General features: G+C 48.4%; 4 protein-coding genes across 4 annotated transcripts; all 4 read left to right on the top strand.

Moving 5' to 3' along the window:
• Positions 1-2,614: 2,614 nt before the first annotated feature.
• Positions 2,615-7,538, top strand: RhiXN_08913 (Sugar (and other) transporter; the record flags this gene model as incomplete). Its single annotated transcript, XM_043328729.1, has 13 exons — positions 2,615-3,040; positions 5,278-5,451; positions 5,500-5,617; positions 5,683-5,824; positions 5,878-6,003; positions 6,063-6,197; positions 6,248-6,383; positions 6,440-6,554; positions 6,605-6,741; positions 6,794-6,980; positions 7,037-7,163; positions 7,229-7,470; positions 7,531-7,538. 13 exons carry the CDS (start codon positions 2,615-2,617, stop codon positions 7,536-7,538), a joined length of 2,073 nt encoding a protein of 690 aa, XP_043180175.1.
• Positions 7,539-8,450: 912 nt separating this feature from the next.
• Positions 8,451-10,252, top strand: RhiXN_08912 (heme peroxidase; the record flags this gene model as incomplete). Its single annotated transcript, XM_043328728.1, has 7 exons — positions 8,451-8,586; positions 8,650-9,008; positions 9,066-9,495; positions 9,550-9,620; positions 9,684-9,784; positions 9,842-9,853; positions 9,877-10,252. The coding sequence occupies 7 exons, from the start codon at positions 8,451-8,453 to the stop codon at positions 10,250-10,252; spliced, it is 1,485 nt and encodes a 494-aa protein (XP_043180174.1).
• A 73-nt stretch (positions 10,253-10,325) lies between these two features.
• RhiXN_08911 (heme peroxidase) lies at positions 10,326-10,689 on the top strand (the record flags this gene model as incomplete). Its single annotated transcript, XM_043328727.1, has 2 exons — positions 10,326-10,349; positions 10,405-10,689. The coding sequence occupies 2 exons, from the start codon at positions 10,326-10,328 to the stop codon at positions 10,687-10,689; spliced, it is 309 nt and encodes a 102-aa protein (XP_043180173.1).
• Positions 10,690-13,233: 2,544 nt separating this feature from the next.
• Positions 13,234-15,863, top strand: RhiXN_08910 (mitofusin 1 GTPase, involved in mitochondrila biogenesis; the record flags this gene model as incomplete). The annotated part of the gene is made up of 3 exons (XM_043328726.1): positions 13,234-13,403; positions 13,456-13,480; positions 13,542-15,863. 3 exons carry the CDS (start codon positions 13,234-13,236, stop codon positions 15,861-15,863), a joined length of 2,517 nt encoding a protein of 838 aa, XP_043180172.1.
• Between the last annotated feature and the right edge of the window lie 891 nt (positions 15,864-16,754).

Here is a 16,754-nt window from a genome sequence, read left to right as displayed (position 1 = left end):
GATGCATTTAATTCTGTTGCACTTACAACTTGAAGACTCTTCCTATATCTTGACGCCCTTGTCATGTGAGTCTTACAGCTATGTCGGAATGCCTTAAGTGCATTCAATCTCTTATACTCTAGGTATGCTCACTATAGCTTCACACGCGCATATACGGAAGGATAACCTTGATAAAGAAGCTTTAATTCGAAATGAGACTGTACAAGTTATTTACGATTATGAACTCCGGAAGCCCGAGAACTTGTTGGTCTACATTTTTACTTACGGTTAGGTCTCAATATAGTTTAGTGTACATTGAATCAACTGTTTTTAGAACCCCACCTGTCAGGTTTTAAGGCTAATCGGTTCATGAGTATTGCATAATGAGCACCTGATATGAGGAAGACAGCAATACTTACTCGGCTCCTCGGAAAGACGATCTGTTTGGCATCATGACCACTGTACAAGGTTAAAATACTGAAAATAAGAATGTGTATTTAAGTAGGCATTGAACTGAAATCAAGGCCAACATATGCTAGCTTCAAATATCAATTCTCCCTTGGTCTGATTCGTACTGAGGAAAGCATACTGACGTTATAGTTTTCAGACCAAATTATACTGAAAAAGGGTGTCTTTTACCGATATACTGATTTTCAAGATCTTATCATGCCATAGTGTCGACATGTGACAGTGATCGAACAACATTTGAATGCTCATAACGTTGACTGTTATCGATCAAGGGCTGCTATGTTCTCTGGATAAGTCTGAGTGCAGGGTCGATCCGTATTCATGTCGGGTCTTTTGTCGCTAAATACTTATGGAGCTCCGGAAGGGTCTATTACGCTCGACGTTTTACTGAATTCGATCTTAGAGTCGATTGTGTGACTCCCCGCTACAAGGTTTGTTCATAGCTGGACGGGTGAGCGATTTCTGAACTCAGATGTTGCTCAAGCATGAGTCATGTCTTGAGAGGCTATTTTTATCGTACTGCTCGGCTAGATTTACTATGCTATATTCTATCAAAATACAAATCTAGAAGAATTAAGAACTATCCGCGAGGCGGAGTCGGTAAACAGTAAGGTCCTTGAGGAATCCCTGGATAATCAGGTGTATCCGTGCACTCAAAGCCTGGGCAACAGTCTGATTCATGCACACATTTCTAGGAATCGAATATAGTGGATCATGCAGGCCCGTCAGCTAATGAGAAAAGTATGATCAGCAGACAAGCCCCACCTCGTGTTCTCTAGGATCGCATTGTGCGTTCTGCTTGGCCATTGATTGAGCAATAACACACCAACCCTTTGAGCAAGACCCGCCAGTTCTACAGTCACTGTCGGTCAAGCATGGTCCTGGCTATATTCCGTTACTACTCGTTAGCATTTTATTCAACAATATTGCTGTATATCACTCACCTTCAGTGCTGACATGTCCCGTATCACGGTTGGCCTAGGAGATGCATGTATGCGTACAGCCATGGCACAAAGTAGAAGACTCATGTAAGTGTTTCTCATGCTAAAATATGATTGATATAGTAGCCTGGGATGTAAAGGTGACCAACGAGGGTGTTAAGCCGGCTCTCCTTCAGCTATTTATATTTGGACTTGAACACGTCGAAGTCGTCGTTTGCTACATCACATTCAGTTGGACCCTTTTTTAGTCGTAGGGTCTATACGTATACTAATTCTGACGCAGATTAGCTGGCATTAGCTAGCCTTTTTTCTCTGATTTAATGTCAAATGGGATCCTTTGCATCCTCTTTGGCCGAACTCCACCCTTTTTTTTTGGTCTAGCTCCTTCTAACTTAGATTGAAGTGGTTCTCCAAGATCGAGTGGCCTTGGTCCGAGCTTGTTCGATTCTGCATGTATATTTCAACTGAGCTGGTTGTCAACGAAGTCGACATATGGAGCACCATTTCTATGCCTCCTATTCTCGAGGCTAGGTTAAGTTGGCGTGCGCCGCTTATTGCCAAGGTGTAGTCGACTCGGGAAGTAATGACTAACCCCACGACTGCAACATGACCTTATATTCATTTGTAAGATCAAAGAGCCGCTGAAGGTATACATAGTAAAAGGATTGACCAGTGATAAGCCTTGTCCGAATGATCTCTCCAAAAAGTCCAGGCGCCGTGGCCCCTTTCCTAAGTCGGATAACATTCTCGGACGCTGTGTGTTTTCCAGTGATTGAGCCAGAATCTATTTAGGTGGGGCCCTCTGGTTCCTCCGCAGATTTCCCGGTGATCCAGGAAAGAATAGATGTGGTAAAACAATCTGCGGTGGCCAATCATAGCTTATTCACTGATTTCCAAAGGAAAGCTTTGGTACTGGATGCAGGTGGAGCTGACTTGCAAATCAAGGAGCATGACGATGTTTTTGCGTCTCTTTCTGAGTCTTCGGGCAGCCCATCAGTGCAGTGCGAAAAGACTCGAGAAATAGTAGATGCGAGTAGCTCCAACATTATCAACGCCGCACATATATGATAGGTCTCAGCTGGTATTATTTCATTTCATTTCTTTATTACCCGTCTAAACCAAACTTTAGCATGACTTTCACCTTGCAGCGCTTTGCTACTTTGACTAGTACACTTGCTTAATTCACTACTTCCTTTACTGAAACCCAAAATTCCGATGTCTACGCCATGAACGATCAAGATCTCATGGCTATGACATGCACCCTTCGCCTCGAGCGTGATATTGCACACGTCAGGGGAGTAGAACAAGTAACACTCACCAAAGGCACGCCAGTCCAGATGTACAAACTGCTCGACTTAGCAACAGCAATACCCTCTGTCCAAGTAAGGAGAGCTATGGTAAAGGCAACTCTGGAATCGCGAGACCTAAAAATCCCTTTGCTCAAGCGCACATTTACCCAAACAGCTTCAACCCGAGCTGTTCCGTTTGTCATCTGTTGGGTGCTGAGTCTAGATGATGAAATTCGGGTCGCAACACGGATCCGAAAGGCAGCTGAGTTTTGTGTCGAAGATCTCAAACGACATGACAGGTCCAACCAAAGTTTGGATACCAGTGTACCGTGGTATGAGAGTTCGGATTGGTACAAGGCGTTTGTATTGCTATTATTTGCAGCTCTGGTTATTTGGTATTACTATACAGCTTGTTTCGTCTCACTCTTGCTCAGCCTTCATCCCTTGCTCATCTTTTACATGTTATGTCCAACCCGTCGGTTATGCGGCTATATAATATTTGTACACGTTTTGTCATATTTTTCCTGTTCTTTGTACTCCTCCGTAGTGTTTCTTGCGTCCTTGTGCCTGGAAATTAATAGCTTATAATCGTCGTGAGGTGCGCTTGCAGAGCCATGTCCTAGTATCCTAACAGTAAGCAGGGTTGAGGTATGTTGAACAATGTGGGCCTATACATATACAAAGACCAATAGTAGTGGAATAGGTGGACTATTAGGAAGCACAACGTCTTCTGATTCGACTCCTTGATCAACCTCACGAATTCAAACGTACGGGTGCACTCGGGTCCGCTTACATACTTCCATTCCTCTCCTGCGGCTAGTTAGCAAGATACCGTGAGGAAATCATATTCATTTTGTTGATTTAATACTTAGAATTTGCGAAGCATCAGGGTCAGCGGCATTTCTTACGCAGATCATAGAGGTGTGGATAAATGCTCCGTATTTTCCCGGTACAACTATATGATTTTAATAGTGGCAGAATGCAGGGAATTTTTCTTATTAAAATCGGTCATTTTTCATACCTATTTCATGGAATACGAAGCGATGAAATTGGATGATACCGAAAAGCAACGAAACCAAACTGATGAACGCTCTAATCCTCTGTAGACAATATGTCCCAATCCGAGCACTCATCTTCTAAGCATTCAAAGCTACTTGTATCCCACATACCGAAAAACTCACATTTTTACCCAAGTAGATAGTAACGCAATGCACTACATTATGGACCTGGTGAATGCATAAGAGGAACGCGGACTCCCTCTTGCTACTTCGCAGTGGATGCTAATTCTCTACGAATCTCATCAGGCCAAATAATAATAACCCAGGGACTGACCAGTGCACAGTATGGTGTCTATTTAGGGATCTCATGTAGTTAGCGATTTGTGAGATTACCGTGTTGCCTTCTGCATATTCTCCCGAAGCTCAATATGATTGAACCTACAAATCTGGTATGACAATTTATTAGAATTTATCAGCAGAACCTGATCAAGCCATGCGGTTGCCCATTCTACAGGACACTTAGGGATGCGTAAGCCAATAGCCTTCTTCCCTCTGTGATATCTCCTCATAACCGAAGCGAGCCATTTGGAGCTTGGCTCTATAACGAGCTACGGGCTGATCTCCCAGCCCGTGCTGTAACTGTAACTCGGGGCACAGTGTCTATAAATGCTCTTGATGCGGGAAGGCAGCTTTCATAAGGGGCAAAGGCCACCTGTATGGACATAGCCATGTGCAGTTGGCTAGGCTCCACTCTTAGAGGCACGCCGGATGGCAAGTAAGCGGTGATTGGTGACCGGAGGTAATGATCGCAATGATTAGGGGTGGGTCCCCAGGGCAAGTTAACAAAAAGATATATCTGAGATCGAGTTCATTTGATCCGGGACCCTCCGGCTGAGTGCGATTTTTACTCGCTTTAATGAGCAAACATGTGAAACAGTCCTCAGTTGATGAGAATATAGTAGCAGAAGTACGTCATCGTCGCAGAGGTAAGAGGAGTGAGGGGCCCAGCAATATTAATCAACTCGGCTCGTCCAAGTAGCGTGGGGAAGGAATGGGGGAAGCGGGGCATGCTTCCACCAACGAGAAAACAAGGAATCCAGGAAAAGACATTCCAGAGGAACAGGGAAGATTTATTCCAATCGCAGTGCAGTGTTGTTTAGGAGCGAGGTAAGGACACTTAATGATAGTATGCTAAGTTTTCGGCCAAGTGGGTCCTGGCGTATAAATAGTTTCCCCGCATGGATCCAAGAAGATCAAATTAGCTGACGTCACGGAGCTCCGGGCCGTCTTGTTTTTCGAGCGCTTGTTGAGCGGCATTGCCGTCGTGATTGCCGCGACACGGTATCGCAGGAATTTGAGATTGTATTCCCGTTGCCTGACTGGCAACCAAGGGCTCCAACGGAGGAAGAGCCGAGCCTTATTCTAGCGATACTCCATATGGTAGCTATTCTTACCGCGTCGAGCATGTGAGCTGGGCATAAACATCATCCCTTGGCTTCGTTCCGAATGAGGACACTTCGATTTATCCCCGTGGGACAGTAGAGATATCTTCTGTCGGACATACAGCCCAGCTTGGCAAGAGACTGATATGTTTGCTCGTAGAGCCTTCAAATACTTAAGAATGGGCGTCTTCGTCTTCGTCTGGCTGGATCCCCTCTTCCTCCCGCCGGTTTCTTCTTCACAGGTCCCAAACAACTTGGACCACGCCCCGCCATGGCCAACGGCAAGGCTATCATCTTCTGTTTCTTCGTCGCCTTTGGTGGCTTTCTCTTCGGGGTTAGTCTTCCCTCCTCGTCTTGCATTCCGTACTCATTCAGCTTCTAGTATGACATTGGTGTCATCTCAGGATGTCTCATTATGCCAGATTTTATCGAACGCTTTGGTGTTCAACACCCAGATGGAACATGGGAGTTGGATGCCCACAGGCAGAGTATAATTACGAGTCTGTTATCGGCTGGGTAAGGACAATCACATTATGTGCTACTCCACTGTCTAACGATTTGGTAGAACGTTCGTCGGTGCCATCGGTCAAGCTTTCTCCTCGGATCGTTTCGGGCGACGATGGTCTATCTTATTTGGTGTGCTATCTTTACTGCCGGTGTGGCCATCCAAACCGGGACAGAAGGAGCATTGCACAGATATCCGTTGGGTAAGCCATTAGTCCTATTGCAGTGTGTGCATCAAATTAATCATCCCATACAGTCGTTTTATTGCGGGCTTGGGTGTAGGTGCCATGTCGGCTATTGTCCCACTTTACAACGGAGAAACCGCACCCAAGAAGATTCGCGGTGCGTTGTTGGTGCTTTACCAGCTTCAAATCATTGCAGGGTAGGTCCAATTTCGAAAACAGGCACTTACCTGACATAGAGCTAACCCTGGTTTTACAGGATCTTCTTGAGTTATATCCTCGACTTTGCGACGCATAAGATTCCCGGTTCGGCATCGTGGCGTATCCCAGTCGGGCTCCAACTTTTGTGGGGCTTGATCCTGTGCGGTGGAATCCTGTTTTTGCCTGAAAGCCCGTGAGTATGCACGTGTGATCGATGGAACAAATTTTAACCGGGGCCATTAGTCGTTATCTTCTGGGCCAAGGACGCGAACAGGAAGCCCGCGAAGCTATCTCTGCTGTTAATGGCTATGCTCCAAATGATCCTTTCGTGGATGACATTGTTGAGGAGCTTGAGATTGGTATTCGCGAAGAAAATGAGGTAAGAGATCTTTCATTTACCTCATAGTTAATTTTCAAATTGAATTTATCTCATAGGGAGGTAAAGCAACCTGGGCAGAGTGCTTCTCGACTCGTAACAAACTCTGGATGCGTACGGGTAACGGAATGATGCTCCAGTTTATTCAGCAATTGAACGGTCAAAACTTTTACTGTGAGTCACGGCCTATCTGTCGCGCATGATCCTGAATTAACTCTGTTTAGACTACTACGGTGACACTTTCTTCAAGAGTGCCGGTACCGATTTGTCTCCCTACATTATTCAGATCATCCTTGGTGGTGTGTCATTCGTAGGAACTTTCCCTGCCTTATATCTCATCGAGAGTTGGGGTCGTCGCCGCGTGCGTAGTTCAATTACGAGTACCGTGCTTTATCCTGACACTTTATTTCTAGTCTCTACTCCTTGGAGCTTTCCTCGAAGGCACTTGCTCGCTCATTGCGGGTCTCGTCGGCCACTTTACACTCGCACCCGCAGACACCCCAATCGATAAGCTTACCGCTCGCAATCGTGCGGGTGGCGATGTCTTGATTGCCTTCGCGGTTCTGCACGTCTTCTCGTTCTCTATCTTCTGGGGTCCAGGTATGTGAATTGGCAAAACCCAAAGTTCAGGATTGTTAACGTTATGTAAACGATAGTTCCCTGGGTATACCTTGGCGAGTCGTTCCCATTGCGCGTACGTTCCAAAGCCATTGCGCTCGGAAGTGCTACCAACTGGATCTGGAACTTCCTTCTATCATTCTTCGCGCCGCGTATCGCTAAAGAGTGAGTTCCGCCCGCCCCGGGATAAGACCTATCGATAAGTAAAACTAATGACTCCCTATCTATAGTATCGGCCCACTCATCTTGCTTATCTTCTTCGGCATGCTCACCTTTGGCTTTGTTTACGTCTGGTTCTGCATTCCCGAAACCAGAGGACTTAGTCTGGAAGAAGTCGACGAGATGTATCGGACCGGTGTCAAGCCTTGGCATTCGGCTGATTGGAAGCCTCACCAGAAACACTTGACGCATACAAGTCATCCCGAGACTGGGACTCCTACGGAAAAGCCCACGATTACGGAGAATGAGAGGGGTGAGTTCAACTCGATCTCAGACATACAAGGGGCTGTGCGCTGATGATGGTCGTTTGTAGCTGCTTGAAGTTGCTCGTTGAGCGTATAGGTTATTTAAGATCTGAACCTGGGTGTTTGATGGTTGAGCGCCTACAAGGGTCGATTGTGTATTATAGTTTCAATCTGGAACAGAAAATGTATGATGATATGCCAGTATCAAAAGGCCCAATCGTGAACTTCCGACCGCGAGCAGGAAATAAGCTTCGTTCGAGTGAGGGAGTCAGAGCTGAGGTGATCATGACGGGTTGAAAAGAGACTCACTCTGTGGAGTGCCGAGTTTTTATGATGCGAGGACAATCAAAAAACGACCTGTTTCGTTAGTTTCTCAAACACAGATTGTTAACGTTACCAAAAGGCCAAGGGAAAATCTCAAGACACGGTAACGTAATCTCACTTGACACATCTGCTAGCTAGCTATGGTCTTAAGTGGAGTTCCCGGGGATGCGTTTATCTTGATATTTGTTCGGAGAAAATCGTGGGTTTGATTAGTGGCGTTCTGCTATTGGCTTGGATTACATCGACTCGGCCCTGGTTCCTTGTATGGTTACTGCTCCCAACGCGACAGATCATCTGTATTAGGGAGTATGCCCACTGTGTGGCTACTTTCGGCATCGTCGGAGTCTCGTTATATCACAAACACTTTTTGTGTAACATAGAAATCATGGTATATGATACCTAATAGACGGGTGGGCTATAGTGAGCGCCTATAGTAGCCACTTGGCATGTTCGCCCTATGGGGAAGTTACTCAATATACTCCTCCACTCCAATGATGCAAGATAGTACGAGAGAGTCAGCAGACTTGCTGAATAGATAGCAGTCCACAGCTCCCATCAAAGAAGGTCACTGTTGGAGGGTGTATTTAAAGTCATTGGCTCATTGGCTCTCATATACGCATACTACCACCAATTCCCCAACCCATTTGAGCCCACTTTGTTCAATATGCCTGAGGATAAGCGGGTTTGTAAGATTTGCCAGCATTGTCAACACATCACAAATGGACCCCCCGAGGACGAAAATGTTGCAGAAGTTGAGGAACTACTCGTCCAGGTTGCCTCGGGCGTTAAGCTAGTTAACGGTACGTGACTGTTTCGAAGTTTACCTGGCAATGCTAATTTACACCACTATTCATGTCGAATAGATCGTCCGAGCAAGGATATTATTGGTAAAGACCCTCAGAATTTGGCGGGCTTGCCTTTCATTTCCAGAATATTTGGTACACTTGCCAAGCTCGCAGCTACACCAGGGAGCGCCGACCTAACGACCAGGCTCAATGATCATGTAATCAGATGTCTATACGAGACCGTTCCCCACCCGGTAGAAACCTACCTGGGAGAGCGCTTCCGTCGGGCAGACGGTGCGGGGAACAATATCCATATACCCTCGTTGGGCCAGGCAGGCACGACCTATGCGCGCACCTGTCAAGGGAAGTACCGCCATCGTTCACTTCCCGACCCAAGCGAAATCTATGAAAAGCTATTCAAGGCCTCCTCAGAAAATGTAATGTGATTCAATAGTATCTCAGTAGTCCTATGGCTCACGTTATATGAAACAAAGCGCGAGCCTCATCCCAGAGGGACCTCTTCCTTAACATTTGCATTTGCGTCGCTTGTCACCCATTCACTATTCCGTACCGACCCCCGGGACTGGAGTAAGAACAACACCTCTTCTTACTTGGACCTTTCACCGCTCTACGGATCAAGCCAAGAAGAGCAGGACGCTATAAGAATCAAGGATGGTTTTGGTCGCCTCCGTCCCGACACCTTTTCTGAGGGACGTATTGTATTCCTTCCACCAGCCTCGTCCGCCCTGCTTGTTATGTGGAATCGGAATCACAACTATATCGCCAACGAAATATTGAAAAGGAACGAGGAAGGGCAATGGAAAAACCCACCTCCCAAAGACGTCAGTCGGAGTATGGAACAAGACGAGGAGATATTCCAAACGGCCCGTCTCATCAACTGTGGCTCCTTCATGTCAGTTGTCAGTAAGTGTGGTTTTGAATTAAGCCAAGACTATATTGCTAACTGAGCTCCCATAGTGGACGATTATGTGGCTGGGTTTTTGGGCCTCTCTCGTGTGGGAAGCATCTGGAATATGGACCCATTTAATGTGGGCATCTCCTCTCACTCGATTGTTACTTATAGCAGTACTAATGTTCCGGAATTTTACTAGGAATTTAGGGATACTAACCATATACCCGTAGGCCGTGGCCAGGGTAACCACGTTTCAGTTGAATTCAACCTATTGTACCGTTGGCATACAGTTGTATCTGAGTGAGCAGTCATCACCTGTTTCAAAGCACCACTTGTGACTAATATTTATCTCATTAGCGAGGAAGAGAAGTGGACCTTGAATCTCCTTAAAGGCTGTTCCCCGACAAAAAGCCCGGTGATCTGACATTGCCCGATTTCTATGGTGCCCTTGGCCGCTTACGCAACGGAGACGTCCCTCCAGAGCTTCTCGTCCACCCCGAACCACATAAGCGTAACTTTGGAGGAATCGTGCGCGGTCCAGATGGGCGCTTCAAGGACTCAGACCTGACTAAGATCCTTCAAGATGCAACCGCCAATACCGCAAACCGTTTCGGAGCTCGCGGCACACCAGATGCGCTGAAAGTCATAGAGATTGTCGGCATGCAACAAGCGCGAAAATGGGGTGTCTGTACGATGAATGAGTTTAGAGAACGCATGGGACTGGAAAGATTCAAGTCGTTTGAGGAGTGGAACCCAACCCCGAGATAGCGAACGCTGCGAAAGAGCTTTATGGTTCTATTGAAAACTGGAATTGTATGCCGGCTTGCATGCTGAGGAGACCATGTCCCCCTACCACTCCGGATTGGTAAGTCGGTCCCAATCAAATTCATAGACTGTTCATGACCTGTGTCATTTTCGAGTGCGCCGGATATACCATAACTCGAGCTATCCTGTCTGATGCGATCGCCCTTGTTCGCGGGGATCGGTTCTTTACTACCGACTTTACACCGAGTCGCCTCACAAACTGGGGTTGGGCAGATGTCCAACGCAACCCAAAGAATCCGTCGTTCGGAGCTTACCTACCTACATGCAAGTCCTCTTTTCGTGCAATCACGGTCCAGCTTATTGACATTGACGCAAAGTGCTTGCGAGAAACTTCCCAGAATACTACCCCCGGAACTCGATTTACACCTTGTTCCCCATGAGCACGCCTTCAGCCACCATAGCAAATTTGAAGAATTTAAAGAAGATGGGGCGATTACCCCCAGGTGTTGATTACGATTATGAGCGACCGACCAATGTCATCCCTCATGAGGGTGGGAGTGTTGAATATGAACGTAATATATGCGTTATAGCATAGTACATGCGTTGTGGTACACGGACTTCAATATATATTTCGAGATTAGACCTGCTTGTATTCTGGGCGCGGCCGATTCACGGAACGTAAACCCGCTAAAACGCCCTGTTGTGCTCTCTCTCGTCGATACCACTCATATCTCACATAAGATGTTCCTTGTCGGCTCATAGGAATGTATTTGTATTTGTTGACTAATAGCGATGAATGTCAGTTGTATGCTTAAGAGCCTTGAATTGGGGCTGACAGATTTGACAATAAATACAAGGCTAAACATTACTATCAGGTACAGCCTGGGGTACCTTTTCTAGTCCTTGATCGCAAGGCACGTAGCCGCATCAAACTCTTGTATAAATTAATCGTCCACCACAACGTCTGCTATGGACTGGTGGGTTACAAAAGTACTAGTGTGCGAACCTGTACATTTCCACACTTTTGTAACGGACTAGTTCCAGCGCCTATTTTTAAACCCATTTCTCCTGTCTTCCGTTTTCCTTGTATCACTATGGTCGTATCATTATCGCCGGAACCCATTCATGTTGGGCCGCACGCGAGTGGCACTCGGGGATTATGATATACAGGATCTCATGAGACATGCACGTATAACAATGGACTGGATCGTTTTATACGATAAAGCAAGTACGGTACCGGAGGTTGAGCTGTTTGCTGTTCACGAGTTATCGAATGGGGAGTAAAGGCGTTTTTAGACAAGATTCGATAGTCAGAGGTCCAAAAGGCGAGCAATCGGGAGATAAATAGACAGAGACGAGGCATTGTTCACCCACAAACCGTGTTATGGTCCAGATAACAAAAAATGGAAAGATGAGAGAATCAATATACGAGCAGTTGATCTGCAAGTGGACAAATACGTAATGAAATGAAACTTTACAGCTCCCACCCTCCGTCACTGTTCTGTGTAATTATACAGGGATGAAGACAGGGATACCCTGCTTCTCCGAGGAACAACGGTCTCCCTATGTGAACCTAATACGATCGCGTCTGGGAACTTGGAGGCGCTACCCCGGGTTCAAGTCGGTTGAATGTATGCGCTCGGTTGGTTTGCAATATTCTCGGAGACATTTTAGAATAAGGAGTACATCTACCTGTTTTGGATTGATGTCCAAGACCAAATTCGCAAGCCCAAGTCGCTCAAATGAAACAGGGACGTTGCAATTGGAGACGAGGCCTTTTGTTTAGCTTTACTGGAAATTGCGAACCACCCTGACGGAATGGAAGAATCATGACTATTAACGGGCATAGCTCAGAACGGATACGGTATGGGTTTTGGTACTCGAGTATCCGCGTTCAGGTGTGCTGCGCCGCTCAATAGAATGTCATAAATTATAACAATTGCATCCCGAGAGATAATAGACAAATAGAATACAATTCAAACTCGTCGCTAGCCAAGCCAGTCCACCAACCTTAGCCACCCAACCCCTGTAACACTGTCATATTCAAGTTCTCGGCTCGGCAACACCCTAGCACATGTAAAGTACACAGCACAAAGGCTATCCAATCGCACCCAGCCCCCGCGTTCTATATCCAACTTGGAACCCTCGAGCTCCCCACATCGATTACCTCGGATTGTCAATCTGGACAGGTTGGGTGGGTCCAAAGCTCCGCGTTGCCGTGTTTCGCGATCCGTCTCAGTTCAGAGGTCGAGGGATGGGATGGGATGGATAGCATGGAAGGAGTCGACCTGTGTATCTTATCGTGTCCTGTGTTGTATTGAGAGGAGAGAGGAGGGGTTATTGCTCGCACTTGTGGTGGTGAGGATATGGAGAAGTGGTCTGGTGATTCGCACAGCCTAGTAGTTGATGATCTAATTTGGGAAAGCGAAGGAGAGGGTGGGTGGGGGTTGGCGTAAACTTGTTACAGTATAGGGGACGGCACGTTTATGGACTTGCGGCTTCGTCAAAGCGAGGTTCACATGCATGATCGTCGTGGGCCCTGGATGGGGACATCCGCTAAACCCATTGTCCAGTTGTTATATGCGTTCAGCTCATTAGCCGGGGGAGAAGGGGACGTAATAAATAAATAAAAATAACACAGACGGATATATGTATCCGCCACAATATACCCGCCGGCACGGGCGCCGCCCCAGGGGGATCTTCTCGCGTATTGGACCGGGATAGGGGGCACGGAAAACCGGATCAGGACGGGTACGATCAGGACACGAGGCACCTCACGTGACTTTCAGGGTAGAATGGATTTGGCTCCGAGGTAGACCCCTCCACCTCTCCACGACCGCTTCGTCTGATAGATAAACCCGACAAGTGCTGACTCGATAAATTTTTAATTCACCCCTCTTCTCATCCCCCCCTTCTCAATAGGCGGACTGATCGCCAACGGACTCGACTCGACTTGTATATTGAAGAACTCAAATTGTGATAAGATGTCTCAGTCGTACTTTCCCACCACGCTTGCACCGGTCAACGTAACGAGCGGACCGTTCAGCCCATTCAGCCCGATGAACGACAGTGTTCCGCAGACGCCGTTGGATGCGACAAATGCACTCTCGAATGGACAAGAGGCACAGACAGCCTATGTGAACCAGCGGGACCGGTGAGCTGGCCAATGAAAATTGCCGAGTTTGTTGCTGATGGGAATTGTGCAGATTGACGACTGCGGCTGGCCAGACTGTGCAGCTGCTGGGAGAACTGAGGGAGTTTACGCAAGGAGTGGGTGCCTCGGTATCCCCAGCTGTCCAAGAACGCAGGCACTGCCACCCGATCGATGTCGTTTGTCGATGATCCCACCAATGCGACTGACGTGGTGTATAACCGCCCTCGTGCCGGTGGCCGCCGCGAACTCACTCTTGTGTCTGAGCTTGGCGAGGCTCCCAAGGGCGATCAGCATGAGTATCTGCCCAACGATGAGTTCCATGTGCTTCGACTGGACCTCTCGATGGGAAATGGATCGCACAGCCCCTCGTCTCTCGTCTCTACGCTCGAGAAACAGTCGATTGCCCATCTGCTCGATGACCGTCTCGATGCTGCCCTCGCCCACGTCAACAAGCTCAAGGTCCGTATCGCCGACACCCGCAGCAAGGTCCTCGTCACTGGTGACTTGAACGCCGGCAAATCGACCCTCGTCAATGCTCTCCTCCACCGCGATGTTCTTCCGATCGACCAGCAGCCCTTGACCTCGATATTCTGTGAGGTCCATGATGCAATCGACAATGGTGGAGTCGAAGAAGTCCATGTCATCAAACTCGACCAATTGGCGTCATACGATCGCACCAACCCCGCCACCTTCACCAAGGCCCCCATTTCTGACCTCGAGGAGCTCCAAGGCGACCCAGATGCCGAGACCCCACCCGACTATACTCTCAGAGTATACGTCTCCGACCCTCGCTCCCACGACACCTCGTTGCTTAACAATGGCATCGCCGATATTACCCTCATCGATGCCCCCGGCCTCAACCGCGACTCGCTCAAGACGACCAGCCTCTTTGCCCGCCAGGAGGAAATCGATGTTGTCGTATTCTGTGTCAATGCCGAGAACCACTTTACTCTGTCCGCCATCGACTTTCTTCGTACCGCTGGTCGCGAGAAGGCTTACGTATTCATCGTTGTCAATCGCTACGACCAAATCAAGGACAAGGCCCGTTGCAAGCGCCGTGTCCTCGAGCAGATCAAGGCTCTCAGCCCCCACACCTATGCCGACCGCGAAGAGCTCGTTCACTTTGTCGACTCGCGCAGTGCTCTCGGCAAGAGCTTGACTGATGGTGCCGACCAACAGGGCGTCATGGATGCCGCCTTTGTCTCGCTCGAGTCGTCCCTCCGCTCATTCGTCCTTCTCAAGCGCTCCAAGTCCAAGCTCATGCCCGCCCAGACCTACCTCATGAAGCTCTTGTCCGACCTCGAGCTCCTCGCAGCCGCCAACGCGCTCCTCGCCAAGTCCGAAACCGATGCTGCCAAGTCCATTCTCGAAAAGACCCTTCCCGTTTTCGAGGGTCTCAAGGCCCAGCGCCACGCCATGGAGGCCGAACTCGAAGCCCTCGAGGAGAACACTGTTCACGCCGTCGAGGCCGAGGTCAAGAAGACTCTTGGTGATGCCTTGTCCGAGGTCGCCAACGGTAAACTCGATGCTGGGTACGAGCTCCCGCCCTGGCGTGGTGTCCTCAACGCATGGGACTATGCCCAAGAAGTCCGTGTTTCCCTGTTGGAAAGCATTGATCGCGCTGTAGAGCGTGTCGAGAGCCAGGCGAGGATCACGACTTCCGAGGCCGTCCAACAGGTCACCCAGGTTGGCGAACGTGTCTTGGCTGCTGCCCCCAATGGCGCTGCCGCTCGTCAACCCCGTGTCTTTGTCCCGGCTGCCATGTTCAACCGTCGCGGCCGTGGTGCCGGTGCCGCTGGAGTGGGAATCGGTCTCTCCCGCACCCCCGAGTACACTCAATCCACCATGGGTGACGTCTTTGACTTTGAACACTGGCTCGAGACGTACATCCTCCTCCCTGCTTCATCCACCGACTCGAACACCAAGAAGATTGAAGATTCCACCACGGCCATTTCGATCGCTTCTCTCGGTCTCGGTGCTGCCACCATGGTCGGAACCAAGACGTTTGGTCTTCGCAGCGTGGTGCAAGCCATCGATCTCCTGGGCAACAAGAGTATCCGCGCCTGGGCTGCACCCATGCTCGTGCTCGCCGTCGCTGGAGGCATCTCGTACCTCATCATCGACCTCCCATACAGCATCCCGCGCACCGTCGGTCGCCGCATCGTCAACTCGTTGCAATCGTCTGGAAACACGACCAAGGTCGGACTCGACCTCACCACCACTACCACACCCAACTTTATCGATGGCCACGCCGCCCGCGTCTCGCGTGAAACACGCAAAGTCCTTCGCTTGGCCGCATGGGATGTGAGGGAACGGTACCGCACAGCCGAAGAAGGTACCGGACGGGCCGTCAAGGAGGCTGAGCTCGTACAGAAGCGCGCCCAAGTCGCATGGGACTTTTTCATCTCGATTGGCGAAAAGGTTGCTGGCGTTGGGATCATGGGCGGGTTGATGGTCTAAGTTGTGACGGAGCGCATTATAACAAATCTGTTCTGTGTGTATCTTTTTTTGCCTGTTTTACATTTCATTCGCTTACTCTCTTGTCGTTTTTGCTCCTTGTTTTATCGGGGGGATTCTTAATTCTATCTTCTCTTTCTGCTTTTTTACTATCTGTGCCACCCCGCTTGGCCCTTTTCTTCGTCTTGTTTGTTGAATGGCATCGTGATTGGACTGGTTGGTTCATAGTTGAGAGAAAATGTGTGTATAACGACGTGTTGATGTGATGAATGTACCTCTACTTTTTGTACTGATTTGTACGAGAGGCGATCTACGATGCTCTTTTGACGTGTATTTTCGCGGGCGACGATGTAGACGATCCCCATTTTTAGAATAACAGGGGCTGGAGACGTTCAATAAAAAAGAGCGGGGGTGTGTATCATTACGAAAGGCAATGACATTCATGAATGTGTATATGAAAATCGGGCGAGTAGTGAAAAGGTCACCACTTGTGCAGCTTGTAGCCGCTATACGGCGGTCGTTCGAATCGACCCTCGTCCATTTCTTTTTTTGGAAATTTTGGGAAGCACCTTGTGTGTGTTCTAATTTTGGGTATTCGAGGAATCGTATTAGGTGTGCTCTGATTTTCTGCTGTGGGTTGTGACAATTGGTGGATTTATGGTTCTTTTTGGTTTGACTTGTTGGGTGATGGTGTGGGTGTATGCGCAGCTTAGAGTGGTGGATTGGTCATATGATGGAGAGCGCATCTATACTTGAATGCTTACTGGATCATGACCCTCGTATTTCTCGAAGAACCGGCCCTTTGAGGCGACTTGTTAGTTACCCTATGTGACTCGGATGGTCCGATCATGCTATAATAGCTCGGGCATCCTTGTCATAGCGTTAGTAATACAG

Source organism: Rhizoctonia solani, chromosome 5 (genome assembly GCF_016906535.1).
Source record: "Rhizoctonia solani chromosome 5, complete sequence".
Taxonomy (NCBI): Eukaryota; Fungi; Basidiomycota; class Agaricomycetes; order Cantharellales; family Ceratobasidiaceae; genus Rhizoctonia; species Rhizoctonia solani.
Note: the sequence above shows the minus strand (reverse complement) of the source record. Positions and strands in the feature narration are given on the sequence as shown.